This window comes from Vollenhovia emeryi, unplaced genomic scaffold, assembly GCF_000949405.1.
Source record: "Vollenhovia emeryi isolate VEMERY1.0 unplaced genomic scaffold, V.emery_V1.0 DF939134.1, whole genome shotgun sequence".
Classification (NCBI taxonomy): domain Eukaryota; kingdom Metazoa; phylum Arthropoda; class Insecta; order Hymenoptera; family Formicidae; genus Vollenhovia; species Vollenhovia emeryi.
Genome location: NW_011967232.1, coordinates 300,775 through 319,936, shown reverse-complemented (window position 1 = coordinate 319,936; position 19,162 = coordinate 300,775). Strand labels below are relative to the sequence as shown.

The window sequence follows — 19,162 nt, the reverse complement described above, 5'->3', positions numbered from 1 at the left end:
CATTTTATGCCATTGGTCCCACCCCCTCCCTTTGAAATGGCATATATTGTTGCAACTGTATTGTTGTTTCCACAAAGTAGGAAAACATTATATCGATTTTCGCGGGACACACGTCTAATCCACGATTTTATAGAAATTAAATAAAAATTTCATCTGTGGGATAATTCTGTCCGTGTAAGCGCGATACGGAGCGTTATTGTATTCATATCGTGATACTTTAGCCCCGTGGGACCACTGGGATTAGCGAGTAACCTAAACTACCGGAACTGCCGTGTAGTTTAAGAAGTATCGAACGCAATAGGCAAATTCGCCACGAGGCTCGCCGCGCGAATTTGCCTATCGCTCGCCAACGTTGTACATCATCAGCCCCCGTGAGAAACCGATACAAACTACACGCCCGAGATCATAATGCCGGTCGTTAAAATTGATCGCGCGGCAGCCGGTGACATTGCCGAATTAATTCAGGTAGCTCGTCGAGCTTTTGAGATCCCGGCAGCCCGAACCCTTTGCGTTACGCAGCATCGTTCTTCGTTTCTTCCGAATCGCCGGATGCGATTTGAATTCTAGTAGGGGTATCAAACGTTGAAGGGCTAACTGGGGTTTCGTAACGGCGAAAATTGAACGAAACGATTCATTTTACGTTGGCGGCACGAACTGTTCGCGCACGTCGCGTATAATATCGCAATAAGCCGCGATTTAGCGAGTGTCGGGTGTCTGATGCGCCCATAAAATTCCTCCCCTTTCGCCGTTCATATTGAGTTTCGCCGGCACGAGCGACGGCAACGTCTTGCTTCCATTAAGATAGATATCCCTCGTCGCCGAAGCGGTGCCGTAGGAATTCGACGGCGTGAATGCGCGGGTCTGATAGCAGCCCGGAATGCCGATGAAGAAGAACCCGCGCGGAATGAGTGATAATAAAAATCCATACATGCACGCACACACAACACACGCGCGCACCTGTCAATCCGCGACGGAATGCCACCGTCGGTGATGTCAGAATTCGCGGAATCCCCCGATACGCGGACGCGAAACTTTAATGACCGATCGTCGAATTCTGTCTCGTCGCCGCCGACCTAGGTAGCCACGCGTCATTTTTTTTTTTCACGCCGGAGAGGATTATTCGCGTCCTCTCGAAACGCCCTTCCTGCCCCTCGCAACGTCTGGTAGCTCGCTTTTACACGCTTTACGATCGGCTCGCATGATCTCGGACGAAAATACGATACGCGCGGACGCGAGACTTTAATGACCGATCGTCGAATTCTCGTCTACGCGGATCTAGTCACGCGTTATTTTTTTTTTCACGCTGGAGAGACGATCGTGCGCGTCCTCTCGAAACGTCCTTCCTACCCCTCGCGACGGGTGCTCGCTTTTGCGCGCGCGGACCGGCTCGCATGATCCCTCGGACTCGCACGAAAATACGATCGAGCCGGCGGTACACACGTGATCGCGATACGTATCTCGGCGCCATGGCCGCGGCCGCCGTAAATAGGTCAGTTATATACGGATCGTCGAGCCACGATGCCGACAGGGCATCGTACTCGATTCACGGTAATGGCGAACCTATTTAAATATATATCGAATTGAACGCGCGCGAGCGCGTCTCTTTCTTTCGGCTCCGTTTTTTTCCCTTCCTCCTGCGTCTATATATATTTTTTTTTTCGAACGACCCAGTTTCTCCTGCACGTTGGGAGGCATATTTACGCGCGATTATTGGAACGGACAATCTTCACTTACAATCGGTGCGGCTATCAGATAAACGTGCTGCAAAGTAAACACTACGAAAGCATAAAACGAGTTAAAACTGTTGTTTGCAAAAACCAAATGTTTGCTCCGAGCCAATTCGATATTTTTCTGACGGATGGAATTGCCTGAACGGCACGGAAACGCCTTTATCATCGGGGGGGCCCGATGAGACGGCGGCGCGCACACCAATTCGCGATAACGAGATGCATGAGTTGAGTTATAGATTCACATTATGCCGGCCCCGCATGGATTTCCTCTGCCAACGGCGTGACGTATCGCGCTCGCAAGTTACCGTTGCACGGCAACTTCGTCATAACGCCGTGGGCTGACGTTAATTTAACGTTAGCCCGCGGTAGGGGAACTAATTATAAAATGCATTTATACACACTCGAGCGTTTTCGAATTCTCGCTCGATAAATTTCGCTGTTTGCTCGGCTCGACAACCGAGATCCTCGAGATGTTGCGTGCGCGCGTCCTGAAACGAAAGGCGGAGGGGAGGGATTGAAAAATTCCGAAACATGTAAAATATTTCTCATAAATTAGCTCGGCCGCGCTCCCCTCTCGCCGGGACGCGACGTCTCAAAGAGCTCGATGGTGGAGCAACCAGCGGAATTCACCGAACGAGAATTCGAAAGCGGTCGAGTATATTACATACGAGTTAATTCCCGTCGGATTAACAAACGTAACATCCGTGCGAATCTGCGAATCGAAAGAAACCGTACCGAATTAAAAAAAAAAGGAACCACTTGGGCGAGATAAAGGGGGAGAAAAAAAACGATACCCGGGTGCTCATCAGCTAGAGTCGCTTTGGTGCTCCCGATTCCCATCGTAAAAACCTTGCCGGCTCCCATAGCGACGGCGGGGCAATTTTCGTGTCTCGCATCCCGTGCCCGCCCGTACGAGCGTGTAAGGCCCGTGACACGTAACTTTTTATGACCGAGAAAATAATCTCGCGCAATACGGTTATGGGTGCCCGTCGCCGATACACTGACGTTACTCGAGCGCATAATTCCGCCCGCCCCTTCGCGCAAACTTATTTACGTCTCGCGAATATAAAACGGAGCGTAATGACTCCTTATCGGGAACGAGTCGTCGTTGTCGACGACGTCGACGTTGCCTCGATTATTAAGAGCGGCGAATTTAACGAGTGCCGTTAAAGCGAACGCGTAAAATCGCGGGGGGGGGGGGAGTACGCGCGAACGCGTAACTTGCCGCCTACTGTCGTGACTGTCACGAATAATCTGATCGATGAATCCTGCGAGTGACATTGTCACTCGTAGAAGGAGAGAACGGGGCTTTTTCCAAGACCACTGCAACACCGGTGTGCAGAGTTTGGCGGTGGTGAAACTGGACTGAAACATACATAACATCCGTGGCAATGGGGTGATCCCCTGGAAACCACAGCGTGCGATCTCCCGCCAAAAGCGCACCAAGACTAAATACTCTCTTCGACGTCGATGGGGGAGGGGGAGGAGGCGATTGGGCCACCGTATTCCCACGGAGGTGAATTCGGTGGCGTCCCGGCCGGAGCGAAGGGCGCGAAAGGGCACAGCGGTACCACGCCCGCGTTATTATACAGCAAGTTAACGACGCGAGATTGTTTCTCAAAGTTAATTTACATCCACCCGGTCTAAGAGAAGAGGCAGCGCGCCGATACCTCCGCGCGCGCAATGTCGCCAAATTAATATTCCGTTCTATTCGTGGGAGATCTCTTCGACGATGAGAGACGACGGCGACGTATGCTCGCGCCGAGAGCTCCGCAAACAAGACGGAATAACAGTGGTTTGGTTGACGTGTGCGCGCCCGAAATGGCGACGTCGCGATTGCGTATCTCGGGACGCATCCCGCCTGTTTACCACGAGGAGCTTCACGCACGAAGGAGCGCGCGCGCTCGCGTTTATCACGAAAAGTGTTGCCGTTGAACGAATTACACGCGTCTTGGAAATTACCGACGTGCGACGGCGGCGCGTCTGGCTGACTGAAAAACAGATCAATTTTGCAATAGACAATGGCACAGGCAAACAAACACGATTAATAATTAATCTGGAAGGATATAAATGTGTCACTAATATTGCCTTAGAGTACTTTTAATATTACGGTTACTATAATATTAACCTGTTTAAAATTAGACGAAATATAAAATTATGTTTTGAAGTAAAAAGTGAAGATTAGTAAGTAAGATGGCATTATACGGTGTAAATTTAATTCGTCGGTTTTTAGAAATCGCTGTCAGGCCTTCGTTAGCTATTTTAGACGGTTTATAATTGCATACTCGGCATAATTTGGGTACAATTGTAAAAGATAGATGGAGGACTAATATTATTAGCTAAGGAATAATGATAGACCGCGCGCGGTTTTCCTTTTGTATAATTTTGGCAGGGGCTATAATTTCCCCGCTTTAATTCCTCGCAGCGCGGATACTTTGAATTTTAAAGCGCGCCCATTGGCGATTCATTTATTCGCGCGAACACGAGGTAACGACCTTACAAGAATGAATACTAAACCGTTGAACGTAAAAATATATCGCGATCGCCGTTGACGGCGACGGTTATATTCCGCGAATTGGGAACGCATGCGAAACATATCTCGCGCTTTCACGCTTTTCCGAGAGCTTTCACGACAGCCGCCGACCGACCCGCTCGCAAACCACCGCGAACCAGCTCGCCCTTTTCTCTCTCTCTCTCTCCCTCCCTTCTCTCTCTCTTCCTTTCTCTCTCTTCTTCACCCCTCGCCCTACCGACTCCTTTTCGTGCCTCCCCGAGAGTTCGTGCAATGCCCCGCCGCTTTCACACACGCGAATGCTCCAAGTCGAAGGAGATCGACACGGCTCTCCTAGAGAGCGCGACTGTATTATCGAGAGATGCAAGTCGCGTGTCGATGGCATGCCTTCGTGGCTCCGAAGTCGGCGATGAAATTCGAGAGGGATATCGAAAGCTCGCGCGTATATTCCTCGCTCTGGTTAGGCCCGAATACACGAAGACACTTAAAGATTTAAGGGAAGTGACCGATGAGAGTCGTTAACGTGTGCAGCCATTTTGGAACTTGAACAATACTGAAAATTTCGATTGGTTGGAATTCTCGAGTCTTATTGCGTGAGTTCTTTCGTGCGTTTCCAGCTTTATCGAGCTCGATCAGATACGCGTTCCTTGCGACGGTAAACACGAGGCGCACGGTGGAAGGGGAGGGGGAGGGGGCAGTTACACTTAACCAGCCCGATATCATTTATCGCATTTATATGAATTCAGGCGCGTGCTCTCGCGGAAACCGATCAGTACGCGAACGCGATTACGCGATCAATTCCCGCCGCACGGCCGTCTAATGGACGGATATAATTAGATTAGGTAAAACTGCGTTAAAGCTCGGCGGGTTGGTACAGCGAAATATCGACGACGAGAGAAACGAGATGTGACTCATGGTGTTCGTGTGCTCGCGCGTGACGGGCCACGTGGACGCCCGCGGGCCCCGCGAGGCGTCGCCGGGGACGTTACGCACGACTCGAGACTCAACGAGCTTCTTTCAGGAAACATCAGCGACTCGCACTACATCACGTACATGACAAGTAAGTACAAACAATCGCTCGTAACCGAGGGGGGCGGCGAGCGCCGGGGGACGCCCGATGTTATCCGCCCGGCTAACATCTAGGGCGCCGCTCGCGCTCGCGCGCCACGTACCTGCACCGCGTACCGTAGACCGGCGTGGAACGAATGCGGGACCCTGTAGTACGCGGCTCGTTGGGCAAAAATACACTCCCCCGTGCACGATAGGGAGGGGAGGGGGAACGAGGTCAGAAGAAGTGGACCTCGCGCACGTAACATCGATCAGACTCCAGGGGGGGGAGGGGGGGGATCGGGCGTTTCGTGACACGCGCGGGCAAATCGGCCTCCGGCCTCTCGCGGACCGGTCAATTTCGCACTCCGGGGTTAAGGGAGGAGCCGCGGGCTCCGGTATCTAAATTTCAAATCCGCTAATGTGTATTTTTGCCCCGGTCCCGCGGCCGTGCCCGCGCTCGTTCCTCGTCTATCGCGGCCTCTGTCTGTTTACCTCTACGTCCCTCCGATCCTCCGTTATCGGCCCCGGCTTTCTCCGGACGCTTTGAATTTCAAATTCGGCCGCGACCACCGTGTCGCGGCCGTCGCGGCAACAACAACCGACTTTCGAGTGTTTCCACCCGCTTATGCGCTGTCATTTGTTTCCGTCGTCCGACCCACCCCATCTCCTCCCGCACGGTTATGCGTAACAGACACCCCGCGATCTACGGCGCGCGGTATCTCCGGTTACCTCGCACTTTTATTTATGGCGCCACCCGGTATGTATCAGAATTGATTCTGTGATTTATTTCGCGGCTGATAGCGACGCGGGTCCTCTCCGCCGCCGCCGGCCTGCGCGAGGAGGCGAATTTCGAGGCTGCTGCGCGCCTCCGTCACCCTCCGCCTCGCGCGTCGCGTGCGACGCGACAATTAACGTTATAATTTTCTCACGTCTACCTCGCGAGGGGTCTATTCGTTCGCTCTCGTTCTCGCGCCACGCTCCGGGGGAAGCGGTGGAGGGGAGAGGGGGCAGTCGCGGCGTAATCGTCGCCGATTGGAGTATGCGCGCACGCATAACGCGAAGCGAGAGCGAGATACCGTCTTTTCCGGAGGGAGAGGGGGAAAAATAACACACTCGAGCATTACGCTAATGCGCGCCGCTTTAACGGCAATGTAACTCCGACGTTATCGTCGACTAATCTTCTGCTGGCAATGTCTTTTAACGGTTCTTGCCGGTCTTCTTAATGCACGGGACTTTGCACCTAATTGCACGCTACGGCCCGACGATCGCGAAAGTTCCTCCGCGCGTTGCTCGCGCGAGCAACGGCGGCAGCAAGAAAGTCCCACCCTTCCCCTCCCCTCCCTCCCCGGGGTTGGAAAGGGGACGAGAAGGCGGCACGACCCCCCCTTGGCTAATTGAAGCGCAATTAACCGCGTTAAAACGCCAAGTGCTGATTAGGGCGCTACGTCTACGTCGCAGGGCGACCTACTAATCTATGCGCATACGTGACGGCGGCGGTTCTTGCGTAAATTGAAAGTCGTCCTTGCCCTCTCATCGCTCGGCAAGAGCGCACTCGACCGCTGAAATTCGCCGAGGTATTACCCCTTCATCCTCCTCGACCCTCGGCGCCGTTAAGTGCACCGTCTATGAGTTTCTAAACGACGATTGGGTTAAAGAAACGGGAACTGTTTATACGGCGATGAAAATCGAGTTATTTCGCGTAGAAGCGAGGCCCTCCCAGTAAATGGCGCAATCGGTAATCTCAGATTAGAATTAATGCTTGTTACCCTTTTATTGTATTCTCTTAAATAAATAGCGCGCGCGGTAAAGTTCCAATTAAAACACGAAAGAGAGAGAGAGAGAGTACAGCTTGTACGTACGTAATGAGGGAAAGATTTAATAACAGCTGCGTAACTTAATAATTATTTGTAAATTTTTCCTACGTTGTACAAATCCATAGCCCTGAAGCTCAATCATTAAATTATTTTATATGCAGTATGTTAAATATTTGAGAGTTACGCGTGCAAATGTTATTTTTTGTAGTTTAATTAATAGATTGGCGTTTCGGAATTAACGCTACAATTGTGCGTTCTCAGCCCAAGCTATTCGCAAACATTAAAGGGAGCGATGGTAACGAATCGTCGGGATTGCATTTTTACTCTAAAAGTCAATCGGTGGATTATCGCTGGAAACAGTGAGTAGCCACTAATTTCCAGTGTATACCACTGAAAGTCGCTGTGCTATACTTATATTTGTAAATCAGTGACTACTCTGGGGAAAAAAAAAGACAGCAACCCATTTTGGAGCCCACAATTAGTAATCGAATTATTTGGATTGTTCGTAACACTCTGGGAAAATTTTTGACCATTTTTTTGTAGTTAAGCAACTTAACATTTCAGTTAGTGCCTCTTAAGTGAAAATTATCTTTCCGTTACTGAATATCGACAGAACTAATTGAGAGAATTGATTAGTATTACTTAAAAATCTTGGATATAGATAGAATAGCTAATTGCGATTTTTAGTTACGCGGGGTAAAATTCGTAAAAGATTAGAGTTGCGAAGAATCCAAATAATTCGATTACTAATTGTGGGCCCCAAAATGGGTTGCTATCTTTTTTCCCCAGAGTATTCAATGTTTCCAGCGATAATCCGCCGATTGACTTGTAGAGAGTAAAAATTCAGTCCCGACGATTCGTTGCAATCGCTCCCTTTAATGTTTGCGAATAACTTGAGCTGGGAACGCACGATGGTATCGTTAATTCTGAAACGCCAATTTATTAATTAAACTACAAAAACTAACATTTGCACGCGTGAAAATCCACCGATTGACTTTTAGAGAGCGTAGTTCGCGAATGAAACGTGAGCGAGCGACGCGGACAAAGTCTCCGGGTTTCAGACCAGGGTGTATAGCTGGCACGTTACGAAGGAATACGCGCGGCGTTGTTTCGGGATTAGATAATTCAAGAAAGACCTCGAAGGCGCGCGCGGCGGGGCCTCGTGAATATTCACAAGTTCGCCGAATTGCGGGGACTCTCCCACTGGGACTTCGATTGTTCTCCTCGGTTCTCGCCGCAAGAAGCTCCGCCGCCGCCGTCGTCGTCGTCGTCAAGACACTCGGAGAAACGCGAGTGCGGCTAAGAAACGCTAATTGCGCCGAAGACGCCGCCGGGACGCCGCCGCGAGAGAACAGCCGTAGAGACGCCGTTCGCTATCGCCGCGACTTTACAACGAGCCGAGGGCGACGGTGGATGATCGCGTTTGGTTGGTCGGATTCGCCGGCTGGTAGAATCCGGCGCGGCTTGCGCGCCGCGGGGAGGGTGCACCTACCTACTTATTTAGAATATTGCCGGCATACATCTGCATAAATTCAGCGCAGGCCCTTCGACATTCGCGCCGCGCCAACCCACCGCCCACCCGGACTTGCCCCGCGGAGACGCTCTTAGGCGAGGGAGAGGGAGCGGTCGTTCGACACGGGGGTTGTCCCGCCCTCCCGTCGTTCCGCAGCCGCCATCAGCATCATACCGCTCGTAAAGAAATCCCTCGTGACGCCGCCTGAAAGCTTCCCCGGAGGGCGCGAGCGCGAGAGGGTGGAAAAAAAATTTGAGGCGCGTCGCGCGTTATAAAAATATCGTCGACGCGCGCGAACGGGGGAGATTAAAGTATCCCGGCGAACGCGCGTTCGATAACCGATGATCCATCCCCCGGCGAACGCGCGCTCGCCGTAGATAGCTGGCGCACAAGTGGAAAAAGAGAAACGCCGCGAGGCCGCGGGGCGGGATGAGAGGGGGCGGTAATATTCTCTTGACGGTAATATCTATATTACACGAACCGAGGGTGGGTGAGGGAGCGAGAACGCGAGAAGTGCACCCCACGTATATGCACGCGGGAATTACCGCGGGTCTCGATGGGAAACGTGGATGCGCGCGCGCGCCGCAGGGGCCCCGTATACATATTCAAATTGAATTATACGCGCTACCAGACGCGTTGATTCGAAATCATTCGACGGCTTGGTATCTCGAAAACAAGCCAGTATCGCCCGCCCCCCCCCCCACCCCTTCTGCCCCCTCACCTCGTGCCCGTGCGAGCTTCCGCCGAACGGGACTGTCGTTCTCCAGCCTGACTAATGGAAATTCTCCGCGAGAAGTTGGTTAAACGCATTCACTTTGCATACGTATCGAAGCGGCGCGGTTGTTGTGCTATCCCGTGCGACTTCCCGTGCTCCGCGCGTGCAAAAGTGACGCATCGTTGCACCCATCGAGGAATTTGGCGATCGCGATCCGCAGTCCCGGCGTGTTTCACCGATCCCCTCGTCGGATCCGGCTCGGTCAGCGACGAAAATGTAATTATTTCGCGTACCACAGGAATCAAAGCTTCTCGAATTCGGGTTTTCGTTTGATAGAACGTTTCCGCGGGATCCGGAAACAGAGACGGGGAGAAAGGGAGGAGGGGCAGGTAGGCGGAGGTGAAGAAAGTACGATATTAAGAAAAATTTGAAATGGAACGCCACGGCGAACAATGATTCGCATTGTCGGCGATAACATCTCGGGTGCGGAAAGAGCTTCGTCGAGACGAGTCAGGCGCGAGTGCTCGCGGGTTGCATTCACTTCTCCCCCGGCGAAAGGGACGAGTGAATAAATTAAGGAGGCGCCAGGCGCGGGAAGAGTAACGAATCTTCCGCCGTGTCTCCTCGTGTCGCCGTAGAAATTATTCTTTCCTCCCTGCCGTTGCGCGGCGCGCGTCTCTCCGGCACCGTTGTTTATCTCATTAAAGGAACGCGGAAAACGGATAATCCCCCGGTTGACAAATCGCGCCCGGCGTCGACGGAGTCGGTTCCCCGTCCGCTCCTTTCAGCGGCGTAACTTTATCGCGGAGGAAAGAACGAACGAGGTGGTGGTAGCGGAAGTGCCGAGCGGAAAGGGGTTTTAGAGTGCCGGCGACGTTAGGCGATGGATAGGGAGGTAACCGGGCCCGGCGTTACTGGCGGATATCAAGCTCCGCCGTAATGGACGCTTTAATTCCAAAGGAGAATAAATTGCAATTTTTCCGACCGTGCGACGTCAGTCGTGGAACCGCGAGAACGAACGCGCGCCCTCCCCCTCCCCCTCCCGCCCCTCGTTAGCGCAGTCAAAGAAAAATAACGCGATTCAATTGAATAACACGCTGCGTTATATTAAAATCCTGAAACGATCGGAATCAACGAGATGATGTTTAAGGGGATGCTGGAGTGATTCTGCACTTTTGGTACCTTTTGCTCCTAGAACTGTCAGTTCGGGAAACTATTTGTGTAATATACAAATTGCGTGGCTTTTGTGTACGGACCGATAGTGTCCCACTATTCAGATTAAGTGAAAGAACAGCATGGGATCATTGAAATTAAGTTTAGGAGCTTAACAAGAAGTCTATTCACTCGAATAAGTTGTAGGTTAGGTAACCTTCTTGTTAAGCTCGTAAACTTAATTTCATTGATACCATGCTGTTCTTTGACTTAATCTGAATAGTGGAACACTGTCGGTTCGTACACAAAAGCCACATAATTAGTATATTACACAAATGTTTTCGCGAATTGACAGTTCTAGAAGCAAAAGGTGCCAAAAGTTGCAGAATCACCCCAGCATCCCCTTAACGACTGGTCAAGAGTGGAGAACGCGTGGCGTCGCGTCTTTCGCGCGGAAGAGACGCGATCTCGTATGTGTGTCGATTCAGCTACGAGAAATATTGAAAAGCTACATTGAAATATCTTTGTCGAATTTGACGAAGATTCGGATATCTAGCGCATGTATTTTAACGATCAGAGTGTTTCGGCGAAAATAACCTCGAATATCGTACAATGAGAATAAACGAGATTATTCAGAATAGATGAGTATTCTTAGTTCGATCCAATTCCCGGAATGTAGGTAATCGTGTGCGATATAAAATAAATTGCCGCTCCTATTATTGAAATTAATACCCACCTCCGAACGACAGTTCAGGGCGAATCGCGACTCTTTTTCGCCTGCATGTTCAGTTTTCGTGAAAATGTGTCTCGAAAATGTCAATTTGCACAAGTACCGTGTGCATTTGTCTAAAAATATTGTACGAGTGAAAAAGAACGAATGTCAAGCGTAGGAAAAAAAAGAAAGTCATGTCGACGTTATATTCTCGTTCTCTTTCGTATAAATTTCAATTTAATTACATTTGTTTCGTTCAATGTTTGCTCAAATGAGCGTATACGTTTTCTCGTGTTACGTCGATGCAGCCCGCGCGCCGCGCCGGTGAAATTTTCATTATTTTAACCCGGCCAGATTCCAGTCGGCGTTGTTAACACATCATATTCGAGCAGTGAGACACAAGTTCACCCTTACGCCGCGCGCACGGCTCACCTATCTCGGCCAAGTTTGAAATGTGTATCAGTACGCAGAAGAGCGTGGATGAAAACCCATTTAAATTAAATTAATATTTACCATACGGTCGAACGCGAAAGAGATCGTGCGCACGGGGTCTGGACGGAGCGCGCCCTGGGATTTTGATGCTAAAATGCGAATAAATTCCGCGCAATTATCTATGATAAACCCGCGTTGTACTCGCGCACGTGTGTTCGCCTGTCGAACGCATTAGAGGCCCTGTAATCAGAGACCGGCCATAAGAGTTCGTCAAATTCCTGCGAGTGAGAGAGAACCGATCGTAGAGTCGTAGAAGAGTGAGATGGCCTATGTTTCTCTCTCACTCGCGGGAATTCGACGAACTCTTACGGCCAGTCTCTGATTACAGGGTCTCTAGAACGCATTGTTGTCCCGCGCCCTCTTCTCTCCCTACCAGCGTCTCACATTTGCAGCCACCTTTCGCCCCCGCGGACGTTACGGTTTAATGCGAGCTCATTGCATATTACATATATACACACACATGTATATATATGTTTGCATAAATGGCCGCGTTCACAATCAATGGTTGGCGAGTGGAAGCGAGATGACATCGGCGCGACGACTCTGTAGCTGCATCGGAAATTGCACACACGGTGTATCGACCCGGCGAACACGGACGGCACGAAATTTCGAGCGAGCCGGCGCGGAGGTCCGTCCTCTTTCGAATTCGGCCGTGGTACCGGCGAGCCCGAAATGACTCCCGATCCGTAATTACCGCCCCCGCTTCGTTTCCATAAATGAGCCCCGCGTACGGCGCGCTCGCCCTCGCCCTCGCTCACGTTCGCGTGTTATTTAGAGGCTGGGCGTACATCAGAATCCGTTTAAACGCATCCCGTATTTGTTTCGCGATTCGCCCACCAAAACTCGCCCTCGACAGCCCGCGGGGAGCGTGTTAATGTAATTGCCGCGTATTTTCAGTAATATTCCTACAGCGGCCGCGCGTTTTCCGATGCGCGCGGGTCTTCGTTGAAAATCACGGCTTTAATACGGCTGTATTTTGATATTAATTAGCGATAGTACCGCTCGCACGGGCACGCCTTTCAGGGATTAACCACGTGACGAAATTGATTGAAGCGTTACGGTATCAACGCGGCCGCGCGACGGCCGCCACTCTCCCCCATATTTTTGCCGATCGCTAATTCTATTATTGTACGAATATATTTGTCGCTACCGGCGGCTCTTGAGAAACTTCCTTTTCATTTTTTTTATATATTATTTTGCGCAATGTCACGAAGCATCGTTCGCGCGTGCGTTCGCCAGCCTCGAATCGATTTTATAATACGTTCGGTAGTCAGTAACGCGTAATGTTATTCAAATCGCATGCAGATTGCTCCGTTATCGGCTACTTTTTCAATTACGACGTGGCGGGCTATAAAATGTAATGCCGACACCGGGAGCGAAACTTTTTCTCCAAGTTATCTGAGCCCGTGCCGAATAGCTATAAACTTTAAGTATGAGATATTGCCGTCGCGCATTTTATACGGATTCGCGATCGATTCGCGCGAAAGGTCGCGATCGCCGGCGTCGCGCAAGGGGTAAGGTAGAATCCATCTGGAACGCCCGGGCGAATGCGTCCAATACCGACGACTTACGTCGCGAAATGTCTCACGACCCGGTCGCCAGCGTCCCCGATTGCGCTGGACTCTGACCTTTTCGCAAATGGCTTTATCGCGGGACGAGAAACGCTTCCCCGTGTGTTGCACACGAGAATTACGCGCGGATAACTTTGCGTGGATACGCGCGAGGATCGTCCTGAAAGTCTTTGTCCTGTGTTACTATTTTCATTTCCACCGGAGCGTCTCTCCTCCCTCACTTTCACTCCTCGTTTCTCTCATTCTCTCTCTCTCTTTAAAAGTGGTCCGACATTCATTTCGCGGGATGCAACGACGGCATGCCTCGCTTTTCGCAATCTAATTTTCACCGGCGTTTAATCTTTGTGTACACTCGCCGGCTCGCGTGCAACCCGGCAGCGCGCGAGTCTCTCAGGAAAGAGCAGCGAGCGGCGGGCACGTGCAAGCTTTTCCAATATTTTTCGAGCCGAGCTATTACTCCCGCCTTGACAACGCGCCCCTACACCTCTCGCGTGTTTTTCCCTTATCGTTTCAGTCAAAATCACATTCATCGGCCTCTCGTGCGATTTTTTTTTATCTTCTCACCGAAAATGATTTATTCGCGAAGAGAGGATAGCGGGAATGGGGAATTTCGGATAAATAAATGTCAGCGGCTAAAGTAAATTAACCCTCAAATATTCGACGCATTTTCGGGCACGCGCTCTAATTCGTTACATCAAAAATATCGCTAAATTAAATCTTCGCCACAATTGGCTTGGAATTCATAAAGATTATATTCCGTTATATTTGCGACATATATTTCCAGCCAACGGTCAGGTACGATAAATCAATTATTGGAATATAATAGGTTAATAGCGCATGCGTCAGATACGTTTACGATTGCGGCCGATGAATGCGTGCACATTTACCAGCTTAATTTCGATCGTTCCAAATTAACAGATATTAGTTTGCCGTTAATGATTTGCAAACCCTTTAAAGTCGCGTAGAAAGTAATATCTTGCCCGTGCACAATAGAAGAACGACTTAGATATTATATATTCAGGATTTCACGGAGGAGAGAGGGGAAAAATGGTTAGAAAAATTGTCTTGGGTTATTGCGCGGGCCGGGCTACTCCGGCGTCTACGGTCGAAAAACGAAGCAAAATGAACACAGCGGCTAAATTACGCAGACAATTAAATGAAACAAATTGCACATTGGCACTGTTATATCCCCCGCGAGCTTTATCTGTATTGCATTTTGAATTGCTGACCAGCCGGATCGAATCGATAGTACCAGACGCAGTGGGGGGGATGGTCCTCCTTCGCGAACGACCTCTTTCCTATTTTTGTTCTATCCCTCTGTTTCCCCGTTCATCCACTTTTAATGGAATCGGGCAAACGGTCACTTTTAGCGGCGGAAGATCGAAAACTGCTGCAGTCGGGAGATAGACTCGGTATTTGCTGTGTCGGAATTTAACTGGCACTCGCTCCTCCGTATACAGCGGAACTTTTGAAGATTCTGATCGCACGGAAACGCCATTCCGCGAATGGTGTCGCAAACCCTTTCCCCGATTGTGTATAATTTGCATTTCATTTACGTCGCGTCGATACCAACGCCGCGCTGCAAATGTCTCTTCAAACAAACTGTTACTCTCAGGGAAGTCCAGTATTTGGGAAGCTACTTGTTGTACCGTTCTATCTCAATTTATTGAAATTCTATTCTATAATAGCAATCGTATTAGCCACGCGCATTGCGATAAAGGCACCGCACATTTCCGGAACGTGTCTGCGAACGTTACGCCGCGAGTTCACGAGATAAAATCGCAGCAAATTGTATAAAAAGCATCGCCGCACACGTACACGTAGCTACGCACGCACACGTACGCGAGGGCGGTAAGTCGTAGCCTTGTTGTACATGCGTATACGTGTCCTATGTGTACACAGCGACCGTGGTCGACTAATGGACCTGTTACGAGCAATTCCGGTAGAACGACAATTGCGCGCGGAGGTACAATACGTTCGGATAAGAGTAATTTCGAATGCAAAATTCGATCAAAAATTACCCGTGCTTCGTCGGCGGAATAATATTTAGCTTAAATTACGTTCCGACCGTAGCGCGCGTGTGTGCGCGTACGTGCGTCAAGTGTCCACTACCTGCGTTCGTAGATTAGAATGGTCGTATCTGTCAGCTGTAGAATCGTCGAGCCTCCTGTACATATGCATTTTTGCAAGTTTAACTTTTCACGGCGAAAACGACGAGCTCGCGCTCATTATTCCCGCTGCATTTTTGTTCCCGTTCCTTCCGTAAAAAGGGCCGCTTTTATCTATACGGTTATCTCGCACCCTTTCCCCCTCGCCGCGATTTCTTCCCCGTTGGCGAGATTAAGTGGCTGTTAATAAAATTCAACGCAACACGTTCGACTTATCTCCGTTCTTTCCCGAGTCGAAATTTTGGTGCTATTTTGACACTTTTAAGGATAATTTACACCTACTTAGCTGACCTATACACCTACATAGACCAGCAATAACCTAATTTGATGACATTATATTTTTTACTCCTCCCTTGAATCTTTAATTCTAAAAAGTTACTTTAGCTCCTACTCAAAAGGACCTACTTTAATGCTAAATTGGCAAAAGTAGAAATTTCGACACTATCAGTTTTAAGGTAGGAGTAAATTTTGTACTTGCAGTTCGACCTCTCTTAGGTCCTACTATATAATAGAATTAAAGGTTCAATACAGGGTCAAAATTTCAACTCGGGTTCTTTCACTTGTATTAATTTCTGTCCGTGTGTTTGTTTTTTCGTAATTGTACAACAGTCTCCTACAATACAAGAGTTAAATTTTACAAAAGCTTGCATTTTATAGAAATAAAAGGCTACTTAAATGCCCGTAACATTCGAAGAGTGTTTCTCGTACACTGCGAGATGCCGCGTCAACGTTTACCGCGATAAACCGCGTATTATTTTTCGATACATTCTTCTTTTTATGTCCGATAAAGTGTGTCACTTGATGATACGATGGGCAGTCGCCGTTTTAAAAATGCTGCAATAAAATCTCGCATGAGCCACGGGGATCGCGAACTCTCCCGGAACGATTGCACTTCGGATTAAAAAGTTTTTTACTGCGTGTGATGTACTCCGACGTCGTAAAAGTATGTCTAATGACCCAGAAAAAGGAGACGCCGATGCCGCGCCGCGGCAAGTAGTATAAGTCGAGTTTATCGTGTACCGGGGGTGCACCCGTAAACGTCGGGCAGATATTTTTCGGTCGTGAAACGATCGCATAAACGTCGGCATTAACTCGACTGCGCCAAGATAAACATTCTTTTAACACCCTTCGCGATGGAAAGTCGCATTTTATTATTATCCATTAGTCTCGTTACGGATAGTCGTTTCGCTAAGCCGAGCAGATCAGGGATCGATGTTGGCGCAACGTTCGACTGTAAAGCTTATTCTACAATGGACGCAAGACGCTAAGCCGCAACGCAAGAAATTGACCAATCGCGGTCAAATATGGGAGGAATGTTCGACTGTCGTTGGCCGATTTCTTTGCGTCCGTCGTGGAATAAGCTTAAAACGGTAAGACGAGGGGGGAAACCGCTAAGGGCATTGTGGTGTACAGATTTGCGGCATTACTGGGCATTAGTTTGGGCATTAGATCTTGCTGGGGTATTATAAAGATAAAATAAGATAAAACAAGATAAAGTAATGCCCACTGGGCATTAGTGGACATTGGTGTACAAGATTTTGGTCAGCGGTTTCCCCTTCCCGATAAGATAAAAAGCCCGTACACATCTCGAGGCACGTCGTCATCACGCTGTCGATGGTCCAGCCTCTCGCAGGACGCTGCGCTTTTCACTCGAGCTCTCAACTCGCGGAAATAATGCTCATAAACGACGTGCCGATTTTCCCGACGTGAGATCGGCACGATCGAACAAAGTTTCGGGACCAATTTAATACGAACGGTAGTCGTTCCAGATATCGCATCTCTAGGTGTCGTCCCTTCTCTACGACGATTCTCCCTTTCCCCCTTCCCCTCCTCTTTCTCCGGAGGCCGCTCGACGTCGCAGCGGAGCGCGGCGTCGGTCTGACAAAGGAGCGCGTCACGTTCATCCATCTTGCACCGGCCGTCTCTTTATTCCCGAGGTTAAAAGCGTAGCAGCGGAGGCAGTTTGGACTTGCCGCCGCACTAAATCCACTAATTTCGGTCACCGACTTCTGGCCCGGTGCATTCGTGTAACCACCGCGCCGCGCCACGCCGCGCGATCGATGACGGGAGAGATACGCCGTTCTCGCCCGACGAGTATAAATTTCGCGAGCGCAATCAGATCGGACTTTTACGACGTTAATTCGTAGAAGGCTGCAAACGCCCGCTCGGAACCCGATACAATTATCGGGAACGTTATTCTCGGGATCTCGATTCTCTTTCGGGAAACCCCGCCGCCTCGCTCCGAAACTGGAGTGTTCCGCTTTTTGACCGATCTCCGGCCATTTTTGCATATCGAGAATTTTCTCGCAAGCTTCGCGCTTGACGCTGTCCGTCATTTCCTTCTGCATTTCAACTGAAATCTACGGGAGCCATTCGAAATGATGGAAAGTAGACTAATGACCCGAATTGCGAGAAGGAGACTAATTACCCAAGCAGAGCTGATGTAGAAAGAAAATATCTGCGTAACCGAGGACTGCAATTTTCCTTTGCAAATTAACGTTTTCCAACGCTGGCTGAGCGGGCGAGGGAGCGCAACCGTGAACTTTTTACTTAAATTTTAACACGAGAAACGAGAAACGTTAAAACGCGCAATTTTCATGAACGAAGGGTTCAGTTTTATATAACTTCCTGCTACTTTGCGATTCTTTATGAAACGACCACCTGATTTCCAGTGCAAATAACTGAAATAATCTTTATCTAGGTACAATTCCACGATTTTATCCTGCCTTTAGCGCTGTTAATTTCAACTACTATTAATATTTTTATTACACGCAAATTTAATAACTCTTTATTGTGTTCAAAATAAAATTGATGATTTAATAACGAAAACAGGCTGCAAGTGTTTGTAAGTGTTTCAAATTATTTTTTATCGTCAAACTAACCTTACGTAATGAAGGCAATATCATTGTGAGAAACTGTAAATAACATGTAGATGCAAAAGATATTTCTAAATTATTTTACAAAAATAGCATCTAGTTAAATAGATGTCAATTAAAGAGACACTCGCAGGCTCTTTGCATTCTCTAATCTGTCTCCCGGTTTTTTATCGACGCGGAAAAGAAAACTTATTTTTACGAAATGCGCGTTGAAGCAGACAAAGCCTCAAAATGCGCCTCAAATGGCAGGCCGGCCGCGCGATCATTACACTGAGATCCTATTGCGAGCTGAGTCTAATCAGAGAACCCCGCGTGATCTTTTTGTTCGCAGGTCCGCCGACGATCCTGGTGAAGCCACAATCGCAGCAGGTGAAGGCAGGCGGGATAGCGAGCTTCTACTGCACTGCGGAAGGAGCACCGTCGCCCCAGATACACTGGCGAAAGAACGGCAAAAGAATCTCACGTAAGTCCGTACACTTTCGCCAACCCTCTCCTTTCCGACCCGGCTTGCGTCTTCGAATCGTCGTCCACCGATCGAGAATGCCCGAGGGTGCGCTCTTCGGCGCTCGACCCGCGCGAAATCGGTAACTTCTCGTTTCGCGAGTACCAGACGTCACGGTGAGACCGAATGAAGAATTTATCGAAATTAAAAAGTCCTCCTGACCTGGATTTTCCTTTTCGTCTTTCTCCGTTTGTACATTTCGTCCTGCATCGCGCACATCTCGCTCCTTTTTGTAATCGGTCCTAACTATTCTTATATAGCGAATTCGGTTGTCAGGCTCCCCCCCGATCAATCAATCAGCGACGTTATAATATGTCCATAAATTGAATTACAATGACCAGGATAGTAATTCCTC

General features: G+C 49.3%; 1 protein-coding gene across 8 annotated transcripts in view; it reads left to right on the top strand.

Moving 5' to 3' along the window:
* Positions 1 to 19,162, top strand: part of LOC105567774 (tyrosine-protein phosphatase Lar) — a 419,078-nt gene that overhangs the window by 265,774 nt on the left and 134,142 nt on the right. For 5 of the 8 annotated variants that reach the window (XM_012022901.1, XM_012022895.1, XM_012022898.1 and 2 more), the window contains 2 exons: positions 5,264 to 5,302; positions 18,637 to 18,768. In XM_012022901.1, the coding sequence (XP_011878291.1) occupies positions 5,264 to 5,302; positions 18,637 to 18,768 (171 nt within the window). The remainder of the gene's footprint in view (positions 1 to 5,263; positions 5,303 to 18,636; positions 18,769 to 19,162) is intronic. The other 3 variants (XM_012022900.1, XM_012022896.1, XM_012022899.1) reach the window with 1 other exon arrangement.